The sequence below is a fragment of the Rhinopithecus roxellana genome, chromosome 4 (genome assembly GCF_007565055.1).
Source record: "Rhinopithecus roxellana isolate Shanxi Qingling chromosome 4, ASM756505v1, whole genome shotgun sequence".
Classification (NCBI taxonomy): Eukaryota; Metazoa; Chordata; class Mammalia; order Primates; family Cercopithecidae; genus Rhinopithecus; species Rhinopithecus roxellana.
Window position 1 is genome coordinate 124,798,778 of NC_044552.1, and position 27,125 is coordinate 124,825,902.

General features: G+C 35.4%; 1 protein-coding gene across 3 annotated transcripts in view; it reads left to right on the forward strand.

Annotated features, from left to right (window-relative positions):
• The first annotated feature begins 613 nt into the window (after positions 1 to 613).
• The window catches only part of MED23 (mediator complex subunit 23), a 41,453-nt gene continuing 14,941 nt past the window's right edge, over positions 614 to 27,125 (forward strand). The window contains exons 1-18 of one of the 3 annotated variants that reach the window (XM_010357605.2): positions 614 to 841; positions 1,184 to 1,215; positions 1,374 to 1,461; positions 3,534 to 3,658; positions 5,063 to 5,174; positions 6,553 to 6,651; positions 7,754 to 7,855; positions 8,618 to 8,687; positions 10,006 to 10,118; positions 12,475 to 12,570; positions 13,120 to 13,137; positions 18,203 to 18,403; positions 20,292 to 20,435; positions 21,701 to 21,846; positions 22,843 to 23,088; positions 24,007 to 24,149; positions 25,126 to 25,300; positions 25,955 to 26,118. In XM_010357605.2, the coding sequence (XP_010355907.1) occupies positions 803 to 841; positions 1,184 to 1,215; positions 1,374 to 1,461; positions 3,534 to 3,658; positions 5,063 to 5,174; positions 6,553 to 6,651; positions 7,754 to 7,855; positions 8,618 to 8,687; positions 10,006 to 10,118; positions 12,475 to 12,570; positions 13,120 to 13,137; positions 18,203 to 18,403; positions 20,292 to 20,435; positions 21,701 to 21,846; positions 22,843 to 23,088; positions 24,007 to 24,149; positions 25,126 to 25,300; positions 25,955 to 26,118 (2,113 nt within the window). In that variant the 5' untranslated portion in view covers positions 614 to 802. The remainder of the gene's footprint in view (positions 842 to 1,183; positions 1,216 to 1,373; positions 1,462 to 3,533; positions 3,659 to 5,062; positions 5,175 to 6,552; positions 6,652 to 7,753; positions 7,856 to 8,617; positions 8,688 to 10,005; positions 10,119 to 12,474; positions 12,571 to 13,119; positions 13,138 to 18,202; positions 18,404 to 20,291; positions 20,436 to 21,700; positions 21,847 to 22,842; positions 23,089 to 24,006; positions 24,150 to 25,125; positions 25,301 to 25,954; positions 26,119 to 27,125) is intronic. The other 2 variants (XM_030928606.1, XM_010357606.2) reach the window with 2 other exon arrangements.

Consider the following 27,125-nt stretch of genomic DNA (forward strand, 5'->3'; position numbering starts at 1 on the left):
ACAATTTTCTTTTTGAGGTAAAGAAAGCTGATCATTCAAAAGGCATAACAGATGTTTTAGGGGTTGGTGATGATGGTGGCATATGAAGAAAAACACGTATTCTCAACAATATAATAGCCAATAGAATCCAGCAATACATTTAAAAGGATAATATATTATGACCAAGTAGCATTTATACCATAGAAGCAAAATTGGTTTGGCATTCAAAAGTCAATCAATCACATTTGCACTGAGGTTATCATAGCTGAGAAGACACCGTTTCTGTGGCTTCAGCTCCTGGCTGCAGGCCGCTGATGGAGGTCCAGAAGTTCAGCTGCTCACAGACATCAGCTGCGGCTCCAGCATTTTCCGCAGGCTGCAGCCTCTGGGTTCCAAGCTTTTCATTTCCCAGTCTGCAAACGGGTTAGTCCCGAGCTGGAAGCAACTCCTTCTCCAGCCGGGAGGTGGCGGCCTGCGGTCCACGACGCCTCCGGGGTCCTTGGGCTCAAGGTTCCGTTTGGGGGCGCTCTCGTCTGGCTTGCGGGCTGCCCTTCTCCACAGACGGAACCGTCTGGCGGCGCCGCTGGTTTCTGCGGGGTTTGCAAACAGCGCGTACCGGGCCCTTCCGGTCTTCCGTACAGGTTCCTCCTGTTGGCTGGGCTGCGGTGGGAACGCTCCCGGTAAAGCACTGGGGGAGGGAAGCGACGCCAGAGAGCTACGGTTTCCTCCGGAGGTCTCCGCCCCTCTGCCCCATATATTCCCGGAGCGCGGGTCTGACCCGGGCCTTGCCGGGCACCCCGGAAAGGCGGGGGTAATAGTACAGATGGAGACGCAACTGCAGAGCATTTTCGAAGAGGTGGTGGTGAGTGCAGCTGCCGGCCATCCAGGACTAAGACTCGGGGACTGGTAGACGCGGGGGCAGCAGACCAAGGAAGCTGCCCTGGGCAACCTCGTCTCACGCTTCCCTTTTTATTCCCTTGTTTTGACACTGAGGTTGTATGCGGGGAGGTTTAGTGATTCTCAAACTGCTGTCAAGTTCGTTGTATCCTTTGAAATCGATACAGTGACAGGCCAGATAGGTATTGATAGTTTCGGAGCTGATTAAGGTGACTTGTCCCGTGTTACATTGTAATACTTGGCTAAGGGAGGCGCCTTTTTAAAATTAACATTGTTTACATTTTGTTTGTTTTTTTTTTTTTTACAGAAAACGGAAGTTATAGAAGAGGCTTTTCCTGGGTGAGTGTATGCGTGGCGGATTTTTGTGTTTTCATGTGATTGTATCTGTCAGATTTTACTTAAGTTTCGTGTTGGAAGGTTCTAAGATCCACTATTCTGATTGTGTGTAATTACCTTTTTAAAACGAATGACAAATAATGTAATTTTTATTTTTTTAGCATGTTTATGGATACTCCTGAAGATGAGAAAACAAAACTAATTAGCTGTTTGGGTGCCTTCAGACAGTTTTGGGGTGGTCTTTCTCAGGTGAGCACTTCATTTTTAATACATTCAGCTGATGATTTTTGGCCTCTTCTTTTTTTTTTTTTTTTTTCCTTTAGCATTTACTTTGATGTTGCTCTTAAGATCTTCCTGAGAAGGAAGAAATAAAATTGTCATCATTTTTTATTCTGGCTTACGTTTGTTTTAATTTGTATATTTCAGTGGAAAACGTATATTGAGAAGTCAAGTTGATACTGCACAGTGTGCAATGTTAAAAAAAAAAAAAAAACTCCTCTATGTTAGATTAATTAAGATCATTTTCATCCTATTCGGATTTATTTGGTACACTTGAAAACAGATGTTTGTTAAGCTTTACTTGTCAAGGATACACATTCCATTTGTTTTACTTAATAAAGGGATTGGCACAGCATTGATACAAAGATGCTACAATAGGAATACCAAGATTCTATAATAACGATAGGAAGATATTATAGTAAAAATGAGGAAACAAACTGTAAAAGTAACAAAGAACAGCTACCAGAAAATGTATCCGTGAAAAAGACAAAATGTGTCATCCTCGAAGAGCTCACATTCCAGTAGTGCCTTACCTTCTCATGGTGTATTATTGGTAGGGAAATGAGAACTGTGTGTCTGCCACTGGTGATAAGATTTGCCACTCCAGACATGGATCATATAATGCTAATACAGCTGTGTTTTAACCTTTTGTTTAATTGTTTTCTAATAGGTAATACATTCATATGGTTCAAAATGCACAGGTATAAAAAGGGTGGATCCAATAACTAGTCTCTTTCTCTTCTCTTACCTGTCCTTTTTTCTGTCTGTAGCCAATATCCTCAAGTTATGTTTTCTCCTAGAAGTATTTTATGCGTATAGAAACATTTTTATAGCATGATCATATACCATGTACACTGTTAATTAATTAGCACTTTTTTTCTCCTAATAATAATCTAAAGGTAATTCCCTATCAGTTCAAGAGTTACTTGTTCCTTCCTTTCTTACTTGTTTTTTAAATAGCAATGTAATATTCCATTGTATGGCTGTACCTTCCTCCTTTTAACCAATCTTCTACTGACTCTTAAGTTTCTTCTTAACTTTTTCTCATTTAACCAGTGCTGTGATGAATAATATTATGCCTGAAAAATAGGATAAATTCCTAGAAATAGTATTGCTGAGTCAAAAGCCTTACTGGTTTGTAAGTTTTATAGAAATTATTAAATTTTCCAGAAGGGTTATACTAGTTTATACTTCCACCAGCAGTGTTTGAGAGTATCTTTTTATTATAACCTCACAATAGAATGTTACGCTTTTTGATCTTTGCTGATCAAAAACACGAGAAATTTTATCTCAGTATAATTTTATTTTGCATTTCTCGTGATGTTGAACATCTTTCCAAAATTTTTTTAAAAAATTCATTCAACACTTTATGAATTATGATGTGGAGAAACCAGGAAGAAAATAGGTATTTCCAAATCATTGTTGTATGTGCCACAATAGAAGTATGTATGAGAACAGTGGTCATGGAGAGAAGCAGAACATTATAGGCTCTTTTTGGAGATATCCTAGAAGATAAACTTTGATACAGCACAACATTTGACCTCATATTTAAAGTTTTGCAAGTCTAGAAATGTGACATGTCATTAGATTCATAGTGGGCTCTTCTTTAGGCTCTTAGGGATTAGATTCACACCTAATTCTCATAAGGCTGATACATACTGATCCATAATGAATTTTACCCCTGGTGACAGTAATATTTATATATGCCATAAAGGGCAATGTTTACAATGCCTTACAGTGATCTGTGTTAAGAGTTTTCTATTGACCATTGATATGTTAGTTAATTAATTAATACTTTTGAAGGTCCCATATAATAAAAAGGTCGCATTTTGTCTACATAATTGCAAAATTTTAAGCTTAATGTGACAAATACTAAATCTGAACATTTTAATTTTGCTTTTTTAAACAATTATTTTCATCCACAGATGCTCATAGTGAAGTATTTCATTCATAGTATTGGTATACTTCCAGTTGTAGTATTAGCTACTTGTTATAAAAATGTAACTTTAGACCCCAAATAAAATCATTCTCTAATTTTCCAGGAGTCTCATGAACAGTGTATCCAGTGGATTGTTAAGTTTATTCATGGTCAGCATAGTCCTAAAAGAATTTCTTTTCTTTATGACTGCTTAGCAATGGCAGTTGAGACTGGTCTCCTTCCACCCAGGTATGTTTAGTGGGTATGAGCAATCTGAATAATTTTCTTTTCTATATATGATTGGAAATTGGTTGAGGTTGTTATTGTGAAAAGATAAGAGAATGAAGAAGAAAGTGAGGTTCATCAAGTAATCCTTTATATAATACCTCAGGTTTTAGTTTTTAGGAGTCATAGTCTTTGAATTATATAATGCTTGTAGGCTCAAAACCAGATGTTTCTCCCCAGGGGCTGAGATTAATCTCTTTGATTAGTTTGTAACACTTTACTTTTGCTGCATAACCTCAACACCTCATGGCTTAAAACAATAATACTCAGGTTTTAAAATTATTCATGGTTTTGTGATTGACTGGGCTTAGGAGGCACTTTTTCCTCAAGGTCTTAATGATTAATGATCGATGTAGCTGGGGCTGGAGCATGGCAAAAGCTTCCCCACTCAGATATCTGGTGGTTGGTTCCTGGCTGTCATCTGGAACCTCAGCTGGGATTATTAGCCAGAACCTCCACAGGCCCTCGCCTTGTGGCCTGAACTTTCTCACCTCATGGTGGAGCCTAACAGCAAATGTGCAAAAGAGGGTTGACAGAAATTGTGTCACCTTGTCTTGGAAGTCATACTGCATCCTTTCAGCCATAGTCTTAGGTCTGCCCACATCTAAGGAGTGAGAACATAGACTTTCCCCCTACCTCTCCTTGGGAGAAATGTCAGTGTCACATTTCAGAAGAAGATGTGGGATCAAAAATCTTGTTGCCACCCTCTTGGAAAAATGCATTGTACCGCAAGGTGATAGATGGTAAACATGTAACCGAAAGCTCCAGATACACTTCTTTCTAATAAAATATAACATAGTGAATATTATTTCATTCTTACTTTGTTTTTGATCTTTCATACAAGTAAAGAATGTAAAATGCTACACATATTTATAAGTGTGCTTAGTAATAATGCACTTTTATGAAAGATATTTGAGAGGATAAATATAATACAGTCCATAGACTATGGCTGTATTAGTCTGTCTCATGCTGCTAACAGAGACATACCTGAGACTGGGAAATTTATAAAGGGAAGAAGTTTAATTGACTCACAGTTCGGCATGGCTAGGGAGGCCTCAGGACACTTAGAATCGTGGCAAAAGGCACCTCATCACACAGGGTGGCGGGAGAGAGAATGAGTGCCCAACGAAGGGGGAATCCCCATGTAAAACCGTTAGATCTTGTGAGAATTAACTCACTATCATGAGAACAGGATGGGGAAAACTGTCCCCCATGATTTAAGTGGTTTTACTCATGACACATGGAGATTATGGGAACTACAATTCAAGATGAGATTTGTGTGAGTACACAGCCAAACCATATCGGTGGCTATTAGAGAACTTGGAAATTTCTGTCTTATAACTGGAATGGCTGTTTCTTTTTTTATAGGCTGGTTTGTGAATCCCTGATAAACTCTGACACTCTTGAGTGGGAAAGAACACAGCTTTGGGCCTTAACATTTAAACTGGTTCGGAAAATAATTGGGGGAGTGGATTACAAGGTATATTTTTCTCATTATAAAAAGTGATTGCTTTCAGATATAATGGATTTTTCGGTGTGCATATCCTATTTTCAGGTGAGAGAAATGATGTGGAAGCATTTACAAAATCTGTCTATTTCTTGTGGTATATTTCCTGAAGAGATTTAAAATTACTCAATTGTTCCCATGGCTCCTCTACTCCCCTCCCAACATTCTTATAAATACAGGTAGCTGATACATTTTTATGAAGAGTAGGGAAGTCACAAAGCAGAATCCATGTTCCTTCATGCTGCGTGTTATGATCCCTTCAAATGAAAGCACAGAGCAGGGGTGTGTGGAACTGAGAAGGGATGGTAGGCATCACTGATGAAGGGAGCAAGACCTGCTTCACCTCCCTTGGACGTGAGTCTTACCTCAACTAATATCTTCAGCACTTTGGGCTCTTGACCAAAAACAACATACACTCTCTAATTTTGTCTCATAAAATGGCTTAGGGACTCCATAGCTACAAAAGCCATTCTGTATCTTCAGGAGACTTTTGTTATTGTCCTTTTCCCAAGAACTACTAGTGTCTGACCCTGTGCTTTATTTCTGCATTTTCTCTAATCTGAAATGACTTACCAGATATTGACCTAACAGATAATTACTAGTTTAAATCATGATTTATCACACAGTTAACTCTAAGAAGCTTTTGATAATTATTTTCTGTTTACTCGGACTTATGCAATTTTTGCCTTCTTATTTGTATGGTACTTCATAATTGTTCTTTTACGTATATGTTCTGTCTTTTACAAGCTTGGTTACCTAGTTCATCGTCAATAAATGCATGTTGAATGAAATTTCTTCTTTATATATCAGATAATGTAACTGGTATTAGATATGTGGAAATGATTAACAGAATAGCCTTGGATATCCTTGAAAGATTAAAGTATGTGATGGATGAGAAGGGAGAATAGGCCAGTCACAGTGACTCACACCTATAATCCCAGCACAAAAGGGAGTGAGCAGAAAGAGTCGTCTACCAAAAAGTTTAATACTGTTACTCAAGTTTTCAGAGTGCTTTCAAGTCTTGTTAAAATGTATTTCTGTCTGTATGTATAAATTAAGGTGTTTGACCCTTGTAACAGTGGAAACCCTTCTATTGTTATGAGGGCCAAAAAAGCTTGGCAAACCATATAATGACTTTTTTTGCTCGTTGTATTGTAAGACAGTCTTTAGAATTCTGTTTTGAAACATGACTCTTCTCTTGAGTTAATGTTAAGGACGTAGATAGTAACTAGGATTCAGAAAATTTAAAGGTGTGACCTGGAAGGAATATATAACCCTGAAACCTTTGGATGTTTTAGCTAACACAGTAGACACTACTTAATTTTAACCCATGTCTTTTTTCTTATATCAGGGTGTTCGAGATCTCTTAAAAGTGATTTTGGAGAAGATTTTGACAATTCCCAATACAGTGAGCTCTGCTGTTGTACAGCAGCTTCTGGCAGCAAGAGAGGTAATTTAGACATGTCTGAAATTCATGATCACAACCTCAAAAAAGTCTAGCTTTGTTTAGGTCTGTGCTTTTAATACTTATGGTATTTTGTGAGATGCTCTATTTCTTCTACAAAAAAAAATCACTTCTATTTTAAGAGATGCTAGTTCCCTTATATTTCAAAAGGACATTTTAAATTTTAATTCATGGTTTTAAATTACGAAAACAATGAAATAGAAATTAAAATAGCTTAAACCATTACAAGACCACAGCATGTGGACCACTTAAAAGATCTTTGTACTTTGTAACTAGTATTGCAAGAATTGTTAAGTTGGTCTGTTGCTCTCCTGTTTAAGTGTGCCAGTATTTAAAGCATGTGCAAGGTTATTGACTAACCATTAACAATGTATTCCATTGTTTATTAATCTTTATTTTTAGATATTTTTTGCATATAAATGTATTCTTTTATGCTACAGTTGAAACCCAATAAATCCAATAAATAATATCTCTACATTTTATTTTGACAAGTAGCAGTTGTCTGTGTGTGTATATATATATTATACTTATTTTTTTAATGATAACACTTAAAATCTCTCTTAGCAATTTTGAAGTATACATTATATTGTTATTAACCATAGTCACCATAAGGTCCAATAGGTCTCTTGAACTTATTCCTCTTGTCAAACTGAAATTTTGTCCTTTGACCAACATCTCTCCAGAAAGTAACATCTCTACTTTTTAATATCTTTTTTGTTGTCATTATCATTGTTGTATTTAAAAGGCTCACATGGACCAGATTCAGTGGCCCATGTCTGTAATCCCAATGCTTTGGGAGGCCGAGGTGGGAGGCTCATTTAAGCCCATTGTCTTTACAAAAATTTAGAAAGTTAGCCAGGCCTGCTGGCATACACCTGTAGTCCCAGCTACTCTGGAGGCTGAGGTGGGAACACTACTGGAGCCCCAGAGGTCGAGGATGGTAGTGAGCCATGATTGTGCCACTGCACTCAAAGCCTGGGCAACAGAGCAAGACCCTGTCTCAAAAAAAAAATAATGATAATAAATAAAATAAAAGGCTTATATGTGGGACTAGTCAAGAATGATGTGGTGTTTTTATTTTTCTTAGGTTATAGCATATATCTTGGAAAGAAATGCCTGCTTATTACCAGCCTATTTTGCAGTCACTGAGATCAGGAAACTGTATCCTGAAGGCAAACTTCCACATTGGGTAAATTTTATATTTCCCGAATTTTTAATATAAATTTTAATATAAATTTTCGGCTGGGTTCGGTGGCTCACAGCACTTTGGGAGGCAAAGGTGGGAAGATGATTTGAGGACAAGAGTTCAAGACCAACCTGGGTAACATAACAAGACGCTGTCTCTACAAAACATTAAAACACACACACACATATTATCCAGGCATAGTAGCACATGCCTATTGCTCCAGCTACTCAGGAGCTGAGGCAGGAGGATTACTTGAAACCAGGAGTTTGAGGCTGCAGTGAGCTGTGATTGTGCCACTATACTCCAGCTTCGGCAACAGAATGAGACCCCGTCTCACACACGGAAAAGGGTATTTTGTCAAAAACAGTTATATTAATCTTATTTTTGTGTGCTTATTCTTTTAATGATGACTTTATCCTTAGATAATATGTATATTTTTAATCATAATGTATTTCTTTCATTTCTCTGCATTTCCATTGAGACAATTTATATGCCATGTGATAAAATATGCTCAGCTTCATCAAATAGCTAAGGATATAGTGGTGTGACTTGGTTTAATTCAGGGACAGATGAACTGGTGAGTGATTTTTTTTAGAAGGGAGCAAAAGGGAGCTAACCTTTAAACAATTATCATGTGCCAGGGCATTGTACTAAATCTTTACATATATTATCTCATTTTATGTAAATGTTCACGATATTTCAGGGGCAGTCTCAATTTTCCTTTTGTACTATTTACTTAACTTCCCTCTTTCTTTCTGTCTTCAGTTACTTGGAAACCTAGTATCAGACTTTGTGGATACCTTCAGGCCCACCGCAAGGATAAACTCCATTTGTGGTAGGATTATAATTTTAAATATGCCAAATAGTACCTGATTTTTAGTAATCTAACTATTGAACAAAGCTGAGGGATGGTCTCTTAATATGTGCCTTGGTAGCTTGTCATATTGGTGACTCTCTAAGAGCTTAATATAATGTCTTTCACTTGTTTTCACTTACTTTGTGTGCCAAATACAGGGAGGAAAAAGAAACTCTGGAATGGGTTTAATCTTCATTTAAAACCATTCTAGAAGTGGGTTTCTTGGTGATTAGAAAGACATTTTAATACAGCTAGTAAAGCACCATGGAATTTTTAGGCAGCTGGAAGGCTCAACAGACCTGTCCCTCTGTGGCTACAGAACGTGAAGGTGTCAGGCTCACTTCAGCCCATTCTAATTCCCACTTTTGCTCTTCCTTTCATCTAATTTTCCATTTTCCCATGTTTTGTTAGAGTCTCTCAACTTTCTTTTAAAAATAACCATGTGATTTGGCAATTTTTGCAGTGCCCACGTATCCTGTTGAATTATTTCTAGAAATCATGGTGACCTCAGAACTGTGTGGAAATATAGACCATTGTTTATTCAGTGATCAAATATTGAGTTCTTCCTATGAGCCAGGTGCTGTTCTAGATACTGAAAATACAAAAATAATCTAAATAGACACTAGACAGATAATTATCAGATTTCTAGCTTTTGTAACTGAGTGGATATTGATATCATGTAGTGAATTATGGAAGCAAAGTAGGTTGGAGAAGGATGATAAATTTGAGACATGTTAAGTTTGAGGTGCTTGTAGGACATCCAAGTGACAATATTTGTTAGGCAGTTGGATGTATGAGCTGATAGTCATATGTGACATGTAAAGCCTCTAGGAATGTCCTGCATAAAGTTTAATCATGTTGACACTGAACTAGCGGTCTTAAATTTTTTCCTGTAAAGGCCCATTTAGTAAATATTTTAAGCTTCATAGGCTACAGAATCTGTTCCAAATACTCAGCTCTGCCATTGGACTGCAAAGGCAGTTGTGTTCCAATAAAACTTTACAAAAACAGGTCCCAGGCTGGATTTGGCCCATGGATTATAGTTGGCTGATCTCTGCCCTAGACATTTAGACAAAATGCAACATTTTCAACTTCGGAAAGCCTGTGCAAATTGATCTTCAACTATCTGAACTAAAAATAAAATTCCCAAACTTCAGTCTCATTGAAACATTTTTATAAGCCATTTTTAAACCAAACCAATGCCTATTTCAGCATATATGTTCATTAAATATTTATGAAGTGAATGAAGTACTGCTGTGTTCACATTTACTTAAAAACATTTTTGTGATACGTACAGGTCGCTGTAGTCTTCTGCCAGTTGTAAATAACTCGGGTGCCATTTGTAATTCATGGAAACTGGATCCTGCAACTCTTCGTTTTCCTTTGAAAGGCCTTTTGCCATATGATAAGGTATGTTGCTAAATATAATGACACTTTTAGTCCATCTGACAGTCTTCAACCTAGATTATGTGTGATGCTAAATTGTTGCTTCATAATCTGAAGAAGTAAATATTTAATGAAAGATAGCTTATAGTTTATCATGTTATTCTAGTATCCAAATATACCCTGTGGTTGATGCTATTGTGGGTGTTTATGCTTCAGTGGTCCACCTCTGGCAAGGTATTTGGAGGTGGGAAACTGAAATTTTAAATTGATTCCTTGATTAAGTCCCCACATTTTAAAAGTGGTAGAGCATTTCAATATGAACTCAGTCTGATTCCAGAATCTACACTCTTAACACCTGTGCTATCAAGTTATTTGTCCTTCCAAATTTGGAAATAGTGTTTTTGTTTACACTTGTAAAACAGTATTTAGAAACTGTCTTCATTCTTCTTAGATTACATTTCTGAACAGAAAATTACTTCATTACAATGATACTTAAGACTAATGTGACTATATTTGAAGTCACATTTCTAAGTTTAACCCTAAAGGGAAGAGGGTATGCTTTTTCAAATCACTGAAATTTTGATATACCCCTTAAGGGCCACCAGTCCTTCTAAATTGTTGCATTAGTGAGCAGTCTTGCTGACTGGACTGATAATTTTTTGGGCCTCGTTGCTCTTTTTACAACTATATCTGCATGGTCAACTCTTGCTATAAGAACGTCTTCGTAAAACAGTCACTTTGGTTATTCTGTTTTAAAATGCCTCAGGAATTCTTTAAAATTAGCACATTGAAGTGAATGTTTATGTACTTGACCCCTTTCCCAGACATTTTACTGCTCAAATGAAGAAAGAAACAGTAAACAAAGACATTCCGGTAGATGGGCTGAATAGAGAGGGATTACAGGCTGATAGGAATGAATTTAAAAGAAAAAAAAAATTTAATGCCATAACTGTTTCTAAGGTTTTTACATCATAGTTACAATAGCATAGTCTTTTAAAGATTATCTTAAAAATAGGTATATAAAGTGATTTTTTTTTTCTTTCTATCTGTCCATCCACCTAAGGGGACATTTAAAAACATCCCCCTAACCTTATGCAGGCTGTACTTGAGGTCTGTAAGAAGAAAAACTTTCATTAACTCTATCAAAATGTTATGTCCCCAGCAACATAGAAATGAAAACGATGTACTCTAGAAAGCCATTAGATGACTTAGAAACCATCTAGCATCATGGAAGAGTTAAAATAAACTAGAATGAAATCCTTCTAAATTAATCTATTTAATAAACATAAATTCATATTTTTAAATTAATATATTTTAAGTATGGGCAGGCAAAATTAACAAATATAAATAGGCTTATCGCTATTTCATCTACTTCTCAAAAAGTTGATACGCTTTAAGCTAAAAAGCTGTCTTTTGAATCTTATTAGGAAAATAGGGAATTGATTGGTCTATATTCAAGACATTGAATAAACATTCAGCCTGTCATTTGGAAAACTCTGAAAAATATTTTGTTTTTAATGTCGCTTTCTAGTATTATTTTTTGTTTGATTATTTGTTTCTTAAATCAGGCTCTCACTCTGTCACCCAGGCTGGAGTATAGTGGCATGATCACAGCTCACCACACCCTCAACCTTTGGGACTCAGGTGACCTTCCCCACCTCAGCCTCCTGAGTAGCTGAGACTACAGGCATATGCCATCATGCCCGGCTAATTTTTTATATTTTTTTGTAGAGATGGGGTTTTGCCATATTGCCCAGGCTGGCCTCAAACTCATGGGCGCAAGAGATCTTCCCAACTCGGCCTCCCAAAGTGCTGGGATTAGAGGCATGAGCCACTATGCCCCGCCTAGTACTATTTATTATAAACTGAATTTGGCTATCAGAAATTATATACTTACATGCCTAGAAAGACTTCTAGAAAATTGACTTGTTAAGTTTTAACAGAAAGGAAGCAAAGATATTATTAATAATGCTTCTTTATGCCTAGGAAACATGATCACCTAGGACAAAATCTATATAAATTGACATTAGTGAGATGCTAAAATTTTAAAAATGTAAACCTTCTGTGTTTTCAGTTAAAGTATAGTGGAAAGTACACTGGGGAAGGGGGATTGGAAGGTCTGGTTCTAGTGTTATCTTTATTGTTACCCTCTGTATGACCTTGGGGCAAGCCGCTTCATCTCAGGTGTCAAATGAGGCAAATGAGGGGTGGGAACAGATGAACTGTAAGCACTAAAATCCTATGATTTTTTTCCCACTAGATACTGCCTACTCTGTGAAGGTAACAAGTGCCTTTAGAGGATTTTTAAATCTCATTTCTAATAATTTGGATTAATGTTGACATTGATCTTGAAGCAATGATTTTCTTATTTTCTTTAAAGGATCTCTTTGAACCACAGACTGCTTTGTTGAGATATGTATTGGAGCAGCCTTATTCCAGGGATATGGTCTGCAATATGCTAGGTTTAAATAAGCAGGTACTGTACTATGCTGGAAACCTAGTAAATTCTGCATAGAATCTGCACTATTCTTTTCTCTTTTCTTTGCTATAGCTAACTGAGCAAAACAGTTAAAGACTACTTAGTGACTTTTAAAAATATACATGGTTTTTTAAACAATATATTATTCCTACCATTTATATATTACTTTAAGAATGTTTAAATTTAAAAAGAAAAAATTTTAAAATTGGTTTATTTTGCATTGCTTTTTTTTCTATAAGGCCAGTTTCAAGTATACCTTTTGCCAGAGAAACCTACACATGACTTAACCATAATTTTTGACTTTTTTTTGTTGTTTGGGTGTCTGTTTTTATATAACCCTTGGTATCTTCAGCGTGGCCTTCTTGCTGACTTTTTTTTTTTTTTGGTGTGTGTTTGCTTGTTTTTGGTGGTTTAACATGTGGGAGGGTTTGTGCTGACTCTGGGTTCCTTGAGGCTGGCCTCATAGTCACTGTTTTGTCTTTTCTTTTTTTCTTCCTTTATTTTTGTTCTGTCCTGTCTTGTCCTGCCCATCCTCCAATGCTCTAGACCTTGAACATTGCTCAGGTATGTTCACAACCTTACTGTTGTATTGTGACTAACGATACGCTGGCCGCTTTGTAGCCACTGATTCCATTTAGAGAATACGTGTATGGTCGGGGCTTGAAATTGGCAGGACCATGCTGAGACCAAGGCCACTAAAAAACGATTTCTTCTTGGGATATGAGAGTTATTTTTGGTGGATTGTTTTTGTTTTTGTTTTTTTGGTGTTTGTTTTTTTTTTAATATACTTTTTTTTTCTTTTTTTCTTTTTTTTTTTTTTTTTTTGGTAACAAAGAGACAACACCTGGCACTCAATGAAGCCTGTCACTTTTTGATGGTTTATTTTTCCTTCCCACTCCATTTACTTTTTCCTACTTTAGGGCTAAAGCTAGCCTGGTGGAATTTTCAGAGATGGAAAGATTTATGGTGGCCTTTATCTTTCCAGACTGCTAAAACAAATAAAGAAAAATAACAACAACAGAAATACTTATGTTGCTTTGCCTTAAAACAAAAACAAATTAAAAACAACATAAAAAAGAGAAAAAAGGCACTTTAGTAGAGATATGCTGCTTTTAAAAGTTGGAGTGGTAAACTTTATACAGGAAAGGCTTTTTTGGAAACATGGGGATTGACTACGAAATGTCAGACTCTTAGGTGACCCCACACCTGCTTGACAAACACCCTTCTTTGTCAGTCTTTGCCAGAAGTGCCTTCCTCCTAGAGTGAGCTCCTCTCAACTGACACTCACCTGCGGTGGGAGAAAAACACTATGGCCAAACTTTATAAATCAAACTCTTATACAGTCCCAAGTCTGTTCCAGGACTTTTCACCTTTGATATTTTAAACAAAATAGTGGTTCCAATTATTTTTGTTAAAAATTTTTGAGCCCAACATATTAAAATAGACCAGCTTTTTGATTTTAAAAAGACGTTCTTGTCTAGGTTATATAAAATAGCGTTACTGTTTGCAATACTATAGTGAAGGTTGTGCCAGTGCTTCCATTTATAAAGCCCTATTTTTAAGGACATATAGCTTGGCCATAAAACTTGCTCAGTGTTGAAACTTTGCATGCCAAACCTCACCCTAGTAGCAGTATCTCTTTTGTTATTTTAAGTTTTTCTTCTGAAAAATTTGCCAAGTTTCCTTGTTTGGACAAGCTTTTGTACATGTGAAACTGAAACTGCTTCACACTAGAGTATCTGACAGTTACCTCATATAATCTGTCAATTTAACATCTTAAATACCAAGTCATTAATTCTGATCAACTTTCATTGAATTAGAGGTAAGTATTCAGTTAACTTTGAAAGAATGCTTCATGCTATGTTTTAAAAGTAATTTTTACAGTGAACCTTAAGTCATACTTGACTCACTTTTTTTACAGTTTGGTGGATAAATGTACCCATGGTCATTTGAGCTGCAAATACCTTCCCCCAGATATCCTTAGCTATCCTAAGCTTTTTTCTTTTGGGGGCGGGCAGCTCTTCTCAAACTAGAAATTGACGAAACAATTGAGAGTATTTCTGATCTGATCATTTTGATAACAAGTTTCAACCTAAAAAGTTTATGACTAAGACATAAATCCATAAAAAATAAAGTTTATAATGGAAATGCTGACAGAACATTATTAGTATTGGTACCACTGTAGTGTAAACATTGTCAAAAATTCACAATTCATCAGTAATCGTTTTCATAGAAAACTCTTTAGTTAAGGGTTGTGTAGATAGAAGACAATATGCTCAGTTGACATGAAATTTTTACCTACTGGAAAGTAGACTAGAAAACGAGAACCCACAGGATAAGAAGCATATGATTAAAGATAACCAAATCATCGTATTACATCTTTTTATCATTACAGAACTGCATCCTACACTATACTTTCTTGTCCTTTCTCTAGCAATGTGATAATTTACTCATAGCTTTTGAAACCTTAAGAGCTGTTCACATTATATTTTCCAGTAGGAATTGGGTTATATTTTATGCTATTATTGGTTACATTCAGCAAGTCATAAATAGCCCAGTTCCGTGACCGGCAAGATGGAGTGTTAGACTTCAACTCACAGTGGAAAAAATCTTGTTTTTCATGTGCTTACACAAGTTTGTATTCTTTCTGCCGAATAAAAGCACTGTAAAACAGATGCACTCCTCAGCCTCTTACATGGTGGTGTATCAACCTTGGCTACTATGAGACAGTGAAGTATTCATCATTCATTTGATCTTGTGTTAATCAGTAAGTTTCTCTTTGATATTATTCTGATTATTGGTAACTTTCTTGGTTAAAGCAGTGAATATGATTTTGAAAGAGAAAATGACATTGAAAGGAATTTTTCTTCCCAACTTCTCCTGAATAGATATTATTTTAAAATTGATGTACATCACTGAAATAATTTAAAATTAATTTAAGCTCACCTAAGTACAGTATGTTAAAATTTTGCTGCAAAAGCATTATGAGAACTGTACATGAAAAGTGTCAAGTACTACTCAATATAGGATATGAGATGCTAAGACTGAAAAGCGCTATCATTTGCCATTTGAAATAGTGCTGGGAAGGAATCGGGCATAGGTCAAGGGTTAATATTAATGTTTCTATTAATGTCATTTGCCTGATTTTTAGCTTTTATCAAAGCTGAAAATTTTAAATGAAGTTTCAGTATAGTTTGGGCTACTAGGTAGAAATAGAATTGTTAAAATATTGAATTTAAATAGTCTTAAAACAGGTTTTAACTAAGTAGGCATATAGTTATGATGTACATTAACAAATTTAACTTTGTCAGTATTTTGAAGACTTAAATTCACCAAAGCTTTCACAAAACAAGATGTGAACAGTTACAGGCATAGCATCCATTGGCTTATGAAATAATCTTAGCCTAGTGATTGACAGTTAACTTTTATTCATAGATTCTGAAACTGCTTTACAAATGTTTGTTCCACTTTGTAAAACCATCTGCTGTGTAGTAGAGAGTCTTAATTTTAATGTGCCTGTCTTTAAATAATTGAAAACTAAAGCAGTTTATTATTCTGAAGTAGCAGTACAGATCATTTTGTAGCTCAGACTTTTTTTTTTTTTTTTTTGATATTACCAAAATTTACAGATAAAGCAACATATTTAAGCTCTCTTTAAACTTGATTTGAGAAATATCCTTGGCTTTAACTAAAAATACCTGGGAAATCTGTAGTTAATCCTGATAGCTCTTCTGCTACATTCAGGTACTGGAGCATTAGGTACTGCAGAGATTCCTGACTGACTTAATTTTTGACAGAAAAGTTAAGGGTCATGGCATGTATTGAAAGACCATCAGCGTTAACTGTAAATTTCCTAGTTCTTGCTTTGTCAAAATCGTAATATTTTTGCTTTCCTTTTAAAATCATTAACTGTATGACAGTCACTACATGCCTAAAAATATGTAGGGGAAAATCCAGTTTTTTTCTTAAATAGCTAATACTGAAAAGGGAAACTCCAAAATGACTCAGGTGCTAAAAGCCAATTTTATTTAGTTTGCTCTTTTTTCCTAAAGCAGATTGATGGAAGACCATTATGGATGGAGAAATAGATGACAAATTGGTCAGTTTCCAAACTGGAAGCAAATTCCCATCACTAGTGAAAAATTCCTACTGGAAATCCTGGCTTTACTTCTTTTCACAATTTTTTCTGACTCTGTATACTTTGAATGATCTCACTCTAAATTTGTGTTGTCTGACACATTTCTTAGGTTGTTGGTGGTTGGCAGAACTAGTGAATTTCAAGCCCTGTACACAGTAGTTTTGCATGCTGATTTAAGAAATAGTCTGTAGTGTTGTCTGTTGCACTTTGCTCTGCTTCATAATGATAATTACATTTGGAGGAAAAGTATTGTAGTCTCAACTGGTGGTGTTAATATTGCTATTTGTAAACCTGTAATGTGATTGAACTGTGGTCATGGCATTGTGTTTTTGGAAAAAATAAGAAACAACCATTGATGCTTATCATTTGGATAGATGTTTGTTTTATTTGCATGCTTTAAGAAACTGCAGCTATATTGGAGCTTTACAAGTTTGGAGCTGGCAAAGAGCATGCAAAAGAGGGGATGCTATTCATTATGTCTTGTTTATTTCCAAATTTGTCCCCATTTTGCATTTTTTCCCTAAATTTGAAAAAATCATATCCCTTTTTCATGGCAAAAGACTGATAATCACACCTAAAGTTTAGGGGGAAAGATCTGTATTAGTAATTGTATTCACTAGAAGGGCTTCCAACTGCCTGCTACTAAGTCATATAACATATTTATAAAGGAAATATGAAAATGGCTTAAACATGGCTTAACATATTTCTTTTGGTAAAAGTATATTTTTTAAATCACTTTTAAAAGCACAGATCTTTTTGCCTCTAGAAAGGGAAGCTGCATTCTCATTTTTAGTGTTTAAACTGAATTCTTTTTCTTGTTTTAGATTTTAAAGTGGTCTAATTTAAAATTAAAGCTGCATTATGTTTGGCTTCCAAGAAGGAAGAGCAGAGATCAATTTTTTTCCACTTGTGGAAGAAGTTTCCATTTCAGTGTCAGAACCAATACCACACATTGAAAACAGATGTTGAATAATCTGGTAGCTATTTAGATATACCTCTGTATATAAAGTTAGTGTAAACTTATAGGGGTTACTTTAAAATAAAGAGATTCACATACCTGCTTTATTTGTTCTGTCACAATATTTGCTCCCTGTAAATCCAGGGTTTTCATCTTTCGACTTAGATTGCAAAATTAATACTGCTATCCCTGTTTCATATGCTTTAAAATGTTATCTTTTTCCAAAGGATAAATAACAGAATTTTCTACGATGCATTGCCCTTTGTCAAATTGAAAGAATAATGTCCATAGTGAAAGTCAAAGTTAATGGGACGTCTGTTTTGTAGGAAACCTCAAAAAATTTTTTTGAAACTTATCCTGTATGATAATAGAACATGATGCAGCTTTAATAGACTAAATCTAATCTTAACTTCTTAAGTTCAACTTCATTCCATGCTTCTCAGCCTCTTGTTACAATTAATGCTCATTAACTGGTAACTTCTGAAACTAACCGAGAGGCTTTTGGAATACTGTATTTAATCTCTGCCCTACAGCACAAGCAGCGCTGCCCTGTGCTGGAGGACCAGTTGGTGGATCTGGTTGTTTATGCCATGGAGCGATCTGAGACCGAGGAGAAGTTTGACGATGGGGGAACAAGCCAACTCCTGTGGCAGCATCTCTCAAGTCAGCTCATTTTCTTTGTGCTTTTCCAGTTTGCAAGTTTTCCACATATGGTGCTTTCTCTTCATCAGAAGGTATGTACTAAATCTTTTGGTCGGAGTGACTTCACCTGTTGATTACTGGATTTTAGACTGCTATGGGCATTCCCTAGTGATTTTAGAACTTGCAGAAGTTCTGAGCCCTAATTTCTGTCCTGTTCACTGCTTTTATAGTTTCTTAACTTTTTAACTTTCTTGTCACTGTAAAAATAGGATTCAGTCATTCATCCTATGTATTCCCAGTACAGGCACCAGCGGATACAAGATGAAAAGACACTGTAATATCCTCAAGAAGCACCTCACTAAAGGAGGAGATATTTTATATATACACACAACACACAGACAGTATGATTATATCTTAATAGTTATTATAATGAAAGCACATTTCCCTGCAATACAAATAGAAGGGAATAGTCTCTAAGGTTGCACAGTGAGCCGAGATCACACCACTGCACTCCAGCCTTGGTGAGAGAGCAAGACTCCGTGTCAAAAAAAAAAAAAAAAAAAGAATAATTTCTATCAGAGATATCAGGGATGGCTGTATCAAAGAGATCTTTAAGCTAACACCTGAAGGACCAATAGAAACTTGCTAAGAGAGAAAGAAAAGTGTTTCCTACCTGTAAGACCATCATTTAGAAAGGGATAGAGATGTGTGAGAACTAGAAATAAAAATATGAAGGGGAAATGGTTGGTGAGATAAGGAAAGTGGGAAAGCAAGGGCAGACATGGAGAACTTTAAATGGCCATGTGCCTGTTCTAAGGAGTTTAGATTTTGTTTTGGAGGCAATGCAGAGGAGAATGGCATCATCATATGCAAGTTGGAAAAATGCTAATGTCCACATGGAGAAAGTGGGTGGTGTAGCGATGGACAGGTACAAAGCCAGAGGCAAGGAAATTAGTGAGAGATACTGCAGTGGGCTAGGTGCTAAAGGTCTAAACCAGGACAGAAAGGAGGAGCCAGAGATGGGGGATACTGAAGTGGAATAGGACTAGGTGACTGACAGTGAATAGAGGGAGTAGCAGGAGTCTAGGCTTGCTCAGTGGTTCCTACTCTGGGAATGAATAGAAGGGAGGACGATGAATCCAAAAAAGGGAGACAAGTGGAAGACTTAAGTTTGTGGGAAAAGTCGTTTTTTGTCAAAAAATTTAGACATATTGAATGGGAATAAAATAAATGTTTTATATAACATCTCCACAGCATGGATTATCTTGGGGAAAATTATTCGTAAATATTGTTAAAATCCTTTTAACCACCTTCTCCCAGAAACCACCATTAGTTTCTGTTTAATGTACAGAAAACCGGCCGGAGCGGGGGCGTGGAGGGGTGGCTCACTCCTGTAATCCCAGCACTTTGGGAGGCCGAGGCCAGTGGATCGTTTAAGTTCAGGAGTTGGAGACCAGCGTGGGTAACATGGCAAGACCCCATCTCTATCCTTATTCTAAAAATAAATAAATAAATAAATAAGAAACAAAATGTACAGAAAACCAGGAAGCATTTTATGATAACCAGTCCATGATAATTTCAAATTTAAAACAAAAATCCTTTTGGTATGATAGAGTATTCCCCAGGTTTTGATGAGATTTTTTAAATAAGAATTATCCCATATTAAACTTGATTCTCATGCACACATGATCAACTTGACTATGTTCTAAAACTGCATTTTTTTATATGCATAGTTGTTTGGGGGAGCAGGAAATAAGCATATATATAATACTAAAATAATTTAGCAGGTTTTGCATGGTGTGTCTTGAATTGAGACTAAGTAATTACTAAGTACCAAAGTTAGATGCTGACTTTCTGAGAGCAAGAACCAGGGTTTCTCTTTAAAAACAACAACAACAACAACAAAATAATAATAAAAACTTTCTATATTCATCTCTTTAAGTAGCCGTGTATACATGTATATTTAAACATCTTTTATAGTTAGCAGGGCGAGGACTGATTAAAGGCAGAGATCATCTTATGTGGGTTCTCCTGCAGTTCATTTCTGGAAGTATTCAGAAAAATGCACTAGCTGATTTTCTCCCCGTGATGAAGCTCTTCGACTTGCTATACCCAGAAAAAGAAGTAAGCTTTACTGAGTAACTATTCATAACAACATGATGAGTAAATTATGTCTGATTTATGTTTAAGGATTTTAGTGTGATTTTGTGTATTTCTAAAGTTTATGCTAAATTACAATTGAGTATTAGGTGTAGCAAGCTCTTTCTCTACATTCTAGGTAGGTCTGCAGTTTTAGAAATCACGAAAACTGTTTTAATCTGTATACATCATTGAATGGCCAGATAACAGTCTCTATTAATAGCTGTTTTTTCTTTGGCAGCTGAGCCTCAGTATGTCCCCTGGGTGTTTTATCATGTAAGATATTTGAGTAAAATGTGATGTATTTTGGTGATTGCCATTTTCTAGAAGTACTTTATTATGAATTGTTGTTGTTGAGACGGAGTTTCACTCTTGCACACAGGCTGGCGTGCAGTGGTGTGATCTCAGCTCACTGCAACCTCCACCTCCTGGGTTCAAGTAATTCTCCTGCCTCAACCTCCCGAGTAGCTGGGATTACAGGCACATGCCACCATGCCCGACTAATTTTTGTATTTTTAGTAGAGACAGGGTTTTGCTGTGTTGGCCAGGCTGGTCTTGAACTCCTGACCTTAAGTGATCTGCCCAGAAAATTTTAAGATGAAACAAGACTATTTCTTGATGATGGATATAACATGGTGGGGTTATAGTAACCCCACCATGCACTAGCTGTAACCCCACCATATTATACCCATCATCAAGAAATACTCTCGTTTCATCTTTCCTCCTTATCTTTTTTGTTAAAGTTGGGCAATTTTCAAGCAAATTCCAGACACCCATATCATTTTATCCATTAATAGTCAATATGTTTAATGATAATCATTTAGGTTGCATATTTCTTAGATTTTTATATGTTCTTAAAAATTATTATGAGACTTTTAGAAAGTCTTGTTTTTAGTTACATTTATCACATTTAGTAAGATTTCATGATGATGTGTTTTAATTTTTAAAAAGTAAAAATTAAAAAATTATTTTTATTTGAGAATGCTCTGCGATAGTAGGAAAAGCTTGACAAAGCACCTGTGAATTTGTGTTACTTTAAGTAAAAACATATACCAAATAAAGCATCTTGTAATAATTTCAAAATTGTATGGCTGTTAGACCTTCTGATTTGTATTATTGAATTATCGGGGCTAAAGTAAGATATGATATGCTAAAAAGAGTTATGTTAGAAATTGATTACTAAAATACACATAATTATTTAATTCTTCTCTTTCTTCTATTGTGTTATTTTTCAAATTGTTATTTTTCAGTATATTCCAGTTCCTGATATTAACAAACCCCAGTCAACCCATGCCTTTGCAATGACTTGTATTTGGATTCATCTCAATAGAAAAGCTCAAAATGACAACTCCAAGCTACAGATTCCAATACCTCATTCCTTAAGACTTCACCATGAGTAAGTTATTTGCTGCTTGATACTTATTTTTCTTGTTTAATTAATAGCGGATTGTAGACTAATATTGGTCTCGGTGTTTGTGTGAAATTTGGAAATCTCCCCATACCCACTATAGGTAAGGGCAAATACTTGAGATATATGTCATAGCAAGAGAATCTGACCAACACCTATATCAGGAAACAGCTACAAGATTAGTCTTGCTTTTATGTATAGATTTAAAAAAAATTTTTTTCAAGGCTGATCTTCAGTTGTATATGTTATACTTTAAAGTTATTAATATAATGAAAGCATATCAAGTTTTATAAATGTAAAAATGTTTCAGAATTTCTCAAGTGCTTGAAACTTGAGCATGAGCTGACTGAGATATTCATCTGTGGGCTGCCAGGATTGATTGAGCTGATCTGGCTGGCATGCCCCTTAATATCTCTTCCAAAGTTGTGATGACTCAAAGAAGATACCATTCTTAGATAGTATTGTATTGTATTGTAGTCAAGGGTGCTAGGAATAGCCTAACTTCCCACCTAGAACTTCTGAAAAGGACTGCCACATCTCTTCATAGGATGTGCCAGGGGAGTCAGACTTGATATTTCATTTGGTTTTCATTTTATGAGATACCCCTTAACCACCTTTTCAAAGTGATATCTGTAATGAAGACATTGTTGTGTTTATACAGATAGATAATAAGTAGAAACCTGGTTCATAGACTTGTGAGTTATTTCTTCATCTCTGAAACTTAGCCTAATATGGTGGCTGTATATGTAGTGCATACTTAACAGATACCCATTAATTGTTTATTTAAAATTATTTTTCTTCTGAAACACTACCCCAGCTTCTATGTGTATTGCCACTATACATTTCACACAGAAACTCTAATACGTATAGGAACAAAGATAGCATTAATAAATAATTGCATAAAATTGAACTTTTAAAAAAATACAAATTAACATTATGGAAGTAATTTTCATTTTTTCTTTTTAATGGAACATGAATTTTTAGGTTCCTGCAGCAGAGTCTGAGAAATAAAAGTTTACAGATGAATGACTATAAGATTGCTCTGTTGTGTAATGCATACTCTACAAATTCAGAATGTTTTACATTACCCATGGGAGCTCTGGTAGAAACTATTTATGGAAATGGAATTATGAGGATACCTCTCCCTGGAACAAACTGTATGGCTTCAGGATCTATTACCCCCTTACCTATGAACCTCCTGGATTCACTGACAGTGCATGCCAAAATGAGGTATGTTCTTTTTATTAGTTTGGTTCCATGTCAGGGAATTGATATGAGTATAGTATAAACCTTTATTTCATGATTTTATGTGTGTAATTTTTCATAGTCAGGTACATTTAGGAAAAAAAAATAGCTTTATTTTATTACAAAAGTAAATATTTTTTATTATAGGAATTCTAGGATAAACAAACCCAAAGAAAGTAATTGTCATAATCTCTCCATGAGAGATAAGCATTACAAAAATTTTTTGCACTTTTTTTTTCATTTTTTGTAGATAGTTAAGAAGGAGGACTAGTGTAGCTAGAGCTTCCAACATTTTTGAGAAGGGCTAGAAATCCAGATTTTTTATTACTAGTCTTTCAGCCTTTAAGTATTGGCTCAAATTTAAAACAACCACCATATAGGCCAAAGAGAATTTGTCTGTGGGCCTCCAAGTGGAGCATCAGTTCTGGTAGAGCTATGCTCTTTTTCACATGGTAACCATTGTGATAGAATTACACATGTGCTTCACTTGCATGTATAACAGATTTGAGCAAAGCCCCATTAGAACCTAACATTTGGGTCTTAGCAGTGATATATTAAAGTAAATCTGTGACAGAAGTTATTTAATTTCCCAAATGTATTTTGATGCATCATTTGAGTGACCAAAATCTCTCAAGCTTGCTCTTATAAGTTGAACCCAAAGTTTGTTTTCCCATGAGCAGGGGGATCCGTATGCATATTGAAAGCACCATGGAAACCGGAATGAGTCTCAGGTTGTGCAGTGCATCCTTACCAAGTGTCCTGCACAGCTTAAACACATTAAATGAATCAACTTCATTTGAATCATTTAAGTTCAAATTATACTAAGTTACTTCTAAGTAGAGTAGCCCCTATGTTTATGTCAAAAATATGGATTTTTATTTTCTTCCCTTTTTTTCTCCTCAGCCTTATTCACAGCATTGCAACCAGGGTGATAAAACTTGCTCATGCAAAGTCCAGTGTGGCCTTGGCTCCAGCCCTAGTGGAAACTTACAGTCGTTTATTGGTCTATATGGAAATAGAGTCTTTGGGCATCAAAGGATTTATCAGTAAGACAGGACTTTCTGGTGTTTATAACTATTAACCCATTTGTTAACTCTAAAGGTACTTTTCTAGGTCCTGGGGACACAGCAGAGAACAAGTCACCACCATGATGGAGCTTATGGAAGGGGAAGTTAAATAAATGAAATATAGAGTATGTCAGGTGATACATGTTATAGAGACAAATAAAACAAAAAGGAATAGGAAGTTTGAGGGTGGGAGGAGGGGTTTGTTGCATTTTTAACTGAAGTGGTAAGAAAAGGTTAATGTGCTAGGTGCCTGGGATGTGATAAGCTGGATAGACCTGGTCCCTGTCCTCATGCAAATGGATTCTGCCTGAGGCAGTAATGCTGTCCTCCAGTGCATACAAAAGGCTGACTGGCAATAAAGAAGGAATTTTCTTAGATTGCAGAAGATACATTATAATATCTGTTATTTATTATGTAGTTCTCAAATGGTAGATACTTTCTAATACAGAAGTGTTTTTCTGATTCATCGTAATTCCAGCTTTTCATGAATACAGCATAGTTTTAATTTTAACCATAGTAAGTCTTCTTAGATAACTGATTGTTGAATAAAACTTTCTTGGGGGTAGGAGGAAACAAGGTCAGGTGTAGTACAGTTTTTTTGTATTAAAAAGTGAACCTCATACTTCAAAAGGTATGGAACATTAACTGTCTAAAAATAAAAGATACCAGAATTGAGAAGATTAATGCTTTTTCATATCTTGTCTCATTTTATTTTTCCAGATAAACATGATTATCACTTCCCAAGTCCCAGGAAAAAAAAATTTATACTATAGTTAGGATCTGAATTTTTCCTTACTGTTAAAGTAGAAAATAAGAAAATATGGAGAATATATATGTGTGTGCGTGTGTATTTTCGCAATCAAATCTTTATATTTTACTCAATGTGACTTTCTTCAATTATCTTTTAATGCATAGCCTTTAATAATGGGTACCTTAAATTGTCTTTTTCCTCCAGGTCAGCTTTTGCCAACTGTTTTCAAATCACATGCATGGGGGATCTTACATACACTCCTTGAGATGTTTAGCTACCGGATGCATCATATTCAGCCTCATTACCGAGTTCAGCTCCTGAGTCATCTTCATACTTTGGCTGCAGTTGCGCAAACAAACCAGAACCAGCTCCATCTTTGGTGAGCTCATTCAAGATCATCTTTCCTTAAGATTTACTAGCACCTTTCTTGGAGATGAGGTTCTTAATCCTTTGCCTTACAGGTTTTTTTATTTTTTAATTCATCTGTCATAAAACTTCTCTGCTTCTAAAGTACTTTGTTTCCAGTATAGGAGCAGAGTCCAGCTTTTTAAATAGAAACTGATTAAGGTAGTTGAGTCCTTGCTTCAGGATCTTTGGACTGAGAATTAGTACTTCCAGGGTGTTTATTGTTATGTTGTAACTTAGCCCTTTAGAATGCTGTTTTTAAGTATACTTCAGATTATGGTTAAAGTATCATGTCACGTTGATTTTGCTTTAAATTAAAATATATTTTAGATAGAAAAATGTAATTTTTGAAATGCAGTATCTCCAGGTGAAATTTTTTAGTCCTATAGGCGACAGGCTATCTTTTTCAAATGTGTAAAAATGTCACGAATTTCATTATAAATTTGGACACATTAGGTTTTTTAAACAAATTAAGCAACATTTATTCTCACACAAAAGTGTTTTTTTAATTAAAGAAGAGATAGTCATATAGATTGCATGTTTTTCCATTGTAATTAACCTTAGAATTAGATTTAACTCCATAATTCTGAAATTTTTTTACATTTCTTTTTATTCTCCCACTTTTCAGTGTCGAGAGCACTGCTCTCAGGCTTATAACAGCATTAGGTAGCTCAGAGGTACAACCGCAGTTTACACGCTTCCTTAGTGATCCCAAAACAGTGCTCTCAGCAGAATCTGAAGAACTGAACCGAGCCTTGATATTGACCTTGGCTAGAGCAACTCATGTAACAGGTACAGTGACTATGTGACTACAAACAAACAAAAGCAGATGAATTAAAGTGTGCCATGATTCTACTAATTACTATGGGTATAACATACTAAAAAGATACTTTTCATTTGTTCAAAAAAAGCCAGTTGTTTTGATATCTTCAATATTTCATTCATTTATGGAAGCTCTTTTGTGTAACATCATTCTATTAAGAACTGGGTTGAGCATCAGTTTTCAGCTATCTTCCATGATTTTAAAGTAGTAATTCTTTAAGCTTTTTGGTCTCAAGACTGCTTTACACTCTTAAAATTGAAATTCCCAAAGAGTTTCTGTTTATATGGATTATATCTATGGATATTTATTCTATTAGATAGTAAAATAAAGTTTAAAAATATTTATTAATTTGTTTTTAAATAGTAATAATAAACATTACATGTTAGCATATGATGTTATGAAAAAAAGTATATTTTCTAAAGTAAAACTTTAGTGAGAAGAGGTGCCATTGTTTTACATTTTTGCTTCTCTAATACCTGATGTAAAGGAAGACATAGTTTGGATTCTCATCTGCTTAGACATTTAATCCATTGAAGTTTTAGTTGAAGTGAGTGAAAAATGTGGCCTCACACAGATGAGGTTAGAAAGAGAGAAGTATTTTAATAGCCTTTTCAGATCGTTGTGAATGTTCTTTGACATCACATGGAAAAATGATAGTTGCTTAAAGGTTAGTTGCAATGTGGAATCCAAAACCCTATCAGTGAACTTCACGTACTTTGTTACATTGTAATCTGTACATCTGTTTTGTACATTTAGTGGATTTTTAAATCCATGCATGTTTTGTAACTTCATGAGTTATTCATTTTGAAAATATTGGTTCACTGAGTTACGTAGATCTAGCAAATGTTGACATTTTGTTATACAGTATCAGAAAATTACATTCGTTAATATCACTGCAAAGTTTATTAGAAAAATCTAAGTTTTAGAATGCTGTCATGTCATGGTGGTAGATACAGGTTTTCCAAAATTTCCATTT